The sequence below is a fragment of the Pyxicephalus adspersus genome, chromosome 6, assembly GCF_032062135.1.
Source record: "Pyxicephalus adspersus chromosome 6, UCB_Pads_2.0, whole genome shotgun sequence".
NCBI lineage: Eukaryota > Metazoa > Chordata > Amphibia > Anura > Pyxicephalidae > Pyxicephalus > Pyxicephalus adspersus.
In genome coordinates, this window is record NC_092863.1 from 79,924,782 (window position 1) to 79,932,328 (window position 7,547).

General features: G+C 39.9%; 1 protein-coding gene across 1 annotated transcript in view; it reads right to left on the minus strand.

Moving 5' to 3' along the window:
• CENPH (centromere protein H) overlaps positions 1 to 7,344 on the minus strand; it is a gene marked incomplete in the record, with an annotated part of 16,010 nt that extends 8,666 nt beyond the window's left edge. The window contains 3 exon segments of the mRNA XM_072416325.1: positions 624 to 684; positions 3,797 to 3,852; positions 7,117 to 7,344. Coding sequence (XP_072272426.1) covers positions 624 to 684; positions 3,797 to 3,852; positions 7,117 to 7,247 — 248 coding nt within the window.
• Positions 7,345 to 7,547: the final 203 nt, after the last annotated feature.

The following is a 7,547-nucleotide window of genomic DNA, read 5'->3' on the forward strand; positions in this document are numbered from 1 at the left end:
TGCTGTCACACAGCAGCTGTGTCAGAAATTTCAAATTTTAGCTTACCTAGCCCACTGCTTCAGGTGGAGGGGCTACTGACTGATCTCCCCATCTCCCCATCTCCCCATTTAACTCCTTACCTTCAGCAGTGTGAAGCATAGAGAAATGTTGAGCTGTTTGACTCATTCCAGAACTACTGTCAATAAACTTGCTAAGTAAGCGCATAGGGCACAAACAACAATAATTGGAAGGCGTCAGACTAAGAAAAATAAAAATTGCAGGACACGCACTATTTTAGGGTTTGTGTTTACAAACAATCCCCCCCCCCATTTTAGTTGGGAGTGTACCTTTCAAATAATTTTAGATTTCGTAACAACTGGCATCAAGTTTTTGAAGTCCTTTTCATACATACAGAAAAAAAACCGACTGGTATGAATTACATGGCGTGTATCATACCCTTGAACAATAGCTCACTGTATCCTGTAGCAAGGCTGATAATACAATAGGCAACCAAAGAAAAAATGTAAAGAAATATGGCATCGCTAGATCAGGCATTTAAATTGACAGGTTTTCTCTATAGTTAGATAAGAATGTAAACTGGAGATGTTTGGATGAGGGAGGAAAAAAACAAAAAAACACTTACGCCTCATTTAGAGTCTCCTCTGTGATATACTCAAGAGACAGTTCATCGACAGATATTTCACCTATAGTGAATATACAAAAAAAAGAATTCAGAGGTTATATTGTTTTATGTAAGTGACCCTGAATCTACAAGGTGAGATCATTGAGCAGCATCACCTGCAGAAAGAAAAGGTTCTATTTGGCTTTCCGGTGGCCCATATCTTCAAACGCAGCTGCAATTCAGTAAGCAATATCTGAGTGGCCAAACACATAGAACACCTGTGTCTAGTGTTCCACATAGCCGTTTATTACTTCTTTCAGACCTTTTAGTAGGGTCATTAGAAGACAGGTACAACAGGCAATGAAATACTGCTGTTGCCAATTAAAAAATAGCTTTAATTTGGTACAGAGGAGCAGAATACTCAACAGGACACCAACTGGGCAGGATTTCCAGATTTTAGGTAGAAACAAAGCACTGACAAGTAAACCTGTCACAAATCTGGGTAAGTGCAGAATACAATGACAATATCTGGGAAAGCAAAGGGTTCTATCTGTGAAAACTGCATTTTAAAAGAATACTGCAGATCCATAGATATTTCTGTGTAGACCTCAACCTGGCCCATCCCATGTTGAGGACCTGCAAACTGGCCTATAAACATGAATTTCATAACATCTTAACATTTGCAAACATGTTTAGCTGCCTGCATATCTGACTCTATTAACAGTTTTCCATGCTATGTATTTTGTCTTTTTTTGCTCAGTTTGAATTGTTAAGGTTAATGACACCTCTACTTTATAGTTGAAATATAAATGTTTTATTATTTTAAAGAGTGGTGAATTATGCATATTTAACTCCAAGGGAAACACCAGAAAAAACTCCAAGCACACAAGTGCTGTTGTGTAGTGTGTTGTGATTTTTTTTTTTAATTATTATTATTAAACAGTATTTATATAGCGCCAACATATTACGCACCACTGTACATTAAATGGGGGCTGCAAATGACAGACAGATACAGACTGTGACACAGGAGGAGGAGACAACCCTGCCCGAAGAGCTTACAATCTAGGTGTGGGGGGGAGTAACACACAATAGGAAGGGGGATATGGAGTAGTGGGAAGTAGTGAGGTTTTCAAAAGACAGAAGAAAGGATTGGAGAGGAGAGATTCAGGGGCATACCAAGAAGCCGTTGACTGACTGCCGATTACTATAATGTCTGGGAACCACAGAAATGTCACAGTGGGGCTAAGGGCTACCTTCCTTCTAGATACTGGCCATGCCATTATACCACATCAAGGCTGAGCATCTTAAAGAGGAATTCAACCCACTTCTACAGAGATACAACATCTGCAAGCTCCTTGGCTAACACTCACATCTTTACCTTTGGCCATTTTGATGACCTTCCCTAAATAAGTCAAATTCACCTTTATTTGCACCCAAAATATTCCCTCTAAAAGGCACTGTCTGGGTTACAGAAGCAGACAGTACTAGGCATGCCCAGCTGATGATTGACAAGCATGCGATTTACTAGTGACAATGCTGACTTTACAGATCTTTACACAAAGATAAGATTCTTCATTTCCTGCCAATTCCAATGACACTTAAAAGGACACCAACTGGGCAGGATTTCCAGATTTTAGGTAGAAACAAAGCACTGACAAGTAAACCTGTCACAAATCTGGGTAAGTGCAGAATACAATGACAATACCTGGGAAAGCAAAGGGTTCTATCTGTGAAAACTGCATTTTAAAAGAATACTGCAGATCCATAGATATTTCTGTGTAGACCTCAACCTGGCCCATCCCATGTTGAGGACCTGCAAACTGGCCTATAAACATGAATTTCATAACATCTTAACATTTGCAAACATGTTTAGCTGCCTGCATATCTGACTCTATTAACAGTTTTCCATGCTATGTATTTTGTCTTTTTTTGCTCAGTTTGAATTGTTAAGGTTAATGACACCTCTACTTTATAGTTGAAATATAAATGTTTTATTATTTTAAAGAGTGGTGAATTATGCATATTTAACTCCAAGGGAAACACCAGAAAAAACTCCAAGCACACAAGTGCTGTTGTGTAGTGTGTTGTGATTTTTTTTTTTAATTATTATTATTAAACAGTATTTATATAGCGCCAACATATTACGCACCACTGTACATTAAATGGGGGCTGCAAATGACAGACAGATACAGACTGTGACACAGGAGGAGGAGACAACCCTGCCCGAAGAGCTTACAATCTAGGTGTGGGGGGGAGTAACACACAATAGGAAGGGGGATATGGAGTAGTGGGAAGTAGTGAGGTTTTCAAAAGACAGAAGAAAGGATTGGAGAGGAGAGATTCAGGGGCATACCAAGAAGCCGTTGACTGACTGCCGATTACTATAATGTCTGGGAACCACAGAAATGTCACAGTGGGGCTAAGGGCTACCTTCCTTCTAGATACTGGCCATGCCATTATACCACATCAAGGCTGAGCATCTTAAAGAGGAATTCAACCCACTTCTACAGAGATACAACATCTGCAAGCTCCTTGGCTAACACTCACATCTTTACCTTTGGCCATTTTGATGACCTTCCCTAAATAAGTCAAATTCACCTTTATTTGCACCCAAAATATTCCCTCTAAAAGGCACTGTCTGGGTTACAGAAGCAGACAGTACTAGGCATGCCCAGCTGATGATTGACAAGCATGCGATTTACTAGTGACAATGCTGACTTTACAGATCTTTACACAAAGATAAGATTCTTCATTTCCTGCCAATTCCAATGACACTTAAAGTTAACTAACTTTTTAAATAGGAATGTTTATTATCAGGAATAATATGCCCCAAAGTTACATCAGTCCAGCATGGCCAATCAGGATGCAGAAAGACCTGGAAACCTGGAAGGGGGCTGGGTGAAGTTAAGGAAACACAAATTTAGATCAAAATTTGTGAACAGGAGGGTAAGTTTTTTTTATTGCAGGAGAGACCTAACCTGCCCCTTGTGCAATAGCGAACCTGCCTACTTATACATTTTTTAAAACTTATTTTTTGAATTAGTTTCAATTTAACAAAACCTAAAATATATAAAATAACATTTAACAGTATATACATACCAATAACCTTGACATATTACCCTGTATATATGTAAAGAATGGTATCACACATTGTTGTGAGAAGGTAAAGAAATAGGAAATAAAACAAAGATTACCTGTACTTATTCTGTTCTGGAGATCAGATTTCTGCTGCTTCAGTTGTTCCCGCAGCCTGAATAACACGAAAATAAGGCATCAAAAATAAGATAAAAAAGAGCCTAAATATCCTACAAAATGTGACAGATGCTGACAAGAGAAAAATAAATAACATGTACATTGTGAACACCCAGTGCACCCTGCGTTACTCACCTGTCACCGTTCCCTCGCAGGCCGCCAACATTTTCTCCTATCTCCTCCTCCTTAGAACACTCTATTTGATTGGCTGGATAATGTACCTCCTGCACATTTACCTATTTCCCAGCATACACAGGGGAAGTCAGGATTAGTGTTGACGTTCGAATTCGAATATAGGTTGCCCCTATATTCGACCCGAATATGGCTGTTCGAATTCGGGTAGACCCGAATCGAATTTTGCTGCATTCGACAGCAAAAATTCGGGAGGAAAAAAAAATCAGGATCAGGGGAGCAGAGCTGTCAGCATAGTAAAGCTCCGCTGATTGCTCTGCTCCCTGAATTGGTGAGGAAAGGGAAATCCTGATGATGCCTTTGCTGTCATCAGGGTTTCCCTTTCCTCAGGGAGCAGAGCAATCAGTGGAGCTTTACTATGCTGACAGCTCTGCTCCTCTACACAGTGCTGAAACAAACCCGAATTTTTCTCCCATTGACTTTAATGGTGTTCGAATTCGATGTTCGACCACCCGAATTTTTTTGCTATATTCGGCCGAATAGCTGCCGAATCGAATAGTGAGCTAATCGACCAACACTAGTCAGGATTGCCAGGTATCCTGACGCAGTGTATGCGCAGCTTCGTTTTGTTGCCAGAAACCCAAAAGGATCAGGTAGGCAGGATCAATTCTTGAAGAAGAAACATCACCCGTCTGCAATAATCTGTCTGTCTGTCTGATCAGGCATTTGTAAAAGTTCTGCTTTAATGCCATTCCGGCTGTAATTGTAATCTTTGCTTCCTTTGAACAGCCAGCACTGTGAATATCTGCTTATACTCAGACTAGGCTTCAGTCCCACCAATGGTCAGGAACCAATCAAAGCGGTTCTCAATGATGTGGTCAGAATGTTAGCTATGAGGCTCACAATCTAATGTCCCTACCATAGTCATATGTCACTAATACAATCTAATGTCAATTAGTGGGGAAGCCAATTAACCTAACTGCATGTTTTTAGACTGTGGGAGGAAACCCGAGTACTCAGAGGAAACCCACACAAACAGAGACAACAAACTCCATGCAGATAAAGTCCTGGCCAAGATTCAAACCTGGGACCCAGCACTGCAAAGGCCAGAGTGCTAACTTCTCAGCAAGATGGGATGGATCTCAGCAGCCGTGGATGAATGGTCTGCCAAACTCAAGTCACCAAGAGGTAGGGGCAAGGTATGGCTTATAACCAGATGTAAGCTTCAATACTAACATTGCTAAATACTGCAAGTGTCAGATACAATTATTACAAGTATCAGGATACAATTCAAGTAATAAAATATATCTAAGGCCAAATCCTACTTCAAATAAAAAATGATTTTATAGTTTTCCCCCATTTTGTCAGATTACTGTCCAACGTATTTAGATTTGATCAAATTTTCAGAAATTCAGGGCTCTTGGAGGGATTAGGTATAATGTGTAAGCACAGCATATCTGACATTCTGGAATCTCTCCAGCACTGTGCTGCCATCTTTATCAGGCCTTCTAGGCCCAGCATCTTCAGACATCTCGATTGGCTGCATCGGGGCGACTAGAGTTCCAATTTGTGATCAGGCAGGGACAGGCATTGTGACTTTTGCAATAGAACATACTCACTTCCCCCATTGCTCCCTTAGCTGTGCATGCGCAGGAGGTAATCAGGCTGCGCATGTGCGGCTCCCCATCAACATGGGCCAAATTCATTGCATTCTATCACAGAATTACGTCTGTACACTGGGTTGCCCGTGCATAGCGCAGTGTAGTGCACTCATTTTGTAAATGGAGCTCTTTAATATCTTCTGTTATAAAGAAGGAGAGAGGAAAGAAGGCTCTTTTTAGGCACCCCTAAAAAGGTGCCTAAAAAGAGCCTTCTTTCCTCTCTCCTTCTTATCTTATATCTTATTTAGAATAAAATTAACACTTTATTAAATCCAACATATCAATTTAAAAGGTAAAAATGGATATAGTTAAACAATATCAATGATCATAAAAACAAACTCTTGGAGGTTGTTAACAATGGAAGGGTCCCATTTGATCATACATTTATGAGAAATAATGTTGCGAAATGTTTGGATTCCGACGCGTTTCGCACACAGAGGGCTTCATCAGGGCATTTATAAACAGCAACTTTTTAGGGCTATAGAAAATCACATAAACATAATGTTAGAACCTAGTGATGATCGGTATAAACAATCTGATAACATTATGATCAATATATGATAGTGATAAAAATATAATTCATACTATGTTAAATTACATAGTCATAGAAGTAGGAATACAAAGTAGTCACTGTATAATAAATCATTAGGGTATGGGGAATATAAAATGTGTACAAAAAAATATTTTTTGTGCATTTTTTAATATCATTATTGTTGGCTCATGGCATTTTTGATGTCACTTTCTAGGCATTGGTGACTACTTTGTATTCCTATTTCTATGACTATGTAATTTAATGTAGTATGAATTGTATTTTTATTACTATCATATATTGATCATCATGTTATCAGATTGTTTATACCGACTATCACTACGTTCTAACATTATGTTTATATGATTTTTCATAGCCCTAAAAAGTTGCTGTTTATAAATCCCCTGATGAAGCCCTCTGTGGGAGAAACGCGTCGGGTCCAAAACATTTTTCCTCAGAAATGAATCATCAAATGTGGGACCCTTCCATTATTAACAACCTCTAAGAGTTTGTTTTTTATGATCCTTGATATTGTTTAACTATATCCATTGTTACCTTTTTTAATTGATATGTTGGATTTAATAAAGTGTTAATTTTATTCTAAAATAAGTAATCTAGGTGCCTAAAAAGAGCCTTCTTTCCTCTCGCCTTCCTTATATTCTGATTATATCTATAGTTAAGGCTTGGCATTACATGTAAATCACCTTAGAGATTGTATAGTTTTATATTCTCATAGTGCTGCCCTCTGCATTCCATTCTTCTGTTATACAGAAAGCCGGCCAATCAGCTCCTGTCATCATGTGGGGTCTAGGTAACCAATTCTAGGCCTGGTTTCCATGGTTACCAATGTTATGCGTAAATTAGGCTGAGCAGGAAACGGTCTTATAGTACACAGCACCCCCCCCCGGGACCTGTACAATAGGCCAGGCCCCGTACTCACCTCAGCAGGACGTCCACTTCCACCTTAGACGAGGCTGTGCTATCACCAGTTCCGGCCACCGCCAAGCTGCATAGGCCGGCACTTTGCTCTCGTAGTTTGGACAGCACCGGATTGTGCCCGCCCTGCGCCATCTCCGCTCTATTTACTGATCATTACACCGAATTACCCGCCCGCAGACCGACCTATCCGAACAATCTCCACCCCTAAAGGGAGTGACCATTTTTCTTTCCTAAACACTTCCGCGGTCATGTGAGAAGATATAGAGTCATGTGATACCTTTTTTTTTCCACAAAAAAACTTTATTGCTGTGTACAAGCTCGGGAAGATGTACTAATACCCTGAATGAAGTGCAGCAAGTGTGCACGAGGGAGGAGTTATTGCTCTGGTTGTGTTGTGGGTTCTGCAGACAGTCCTAATGGCTTTCATAGACG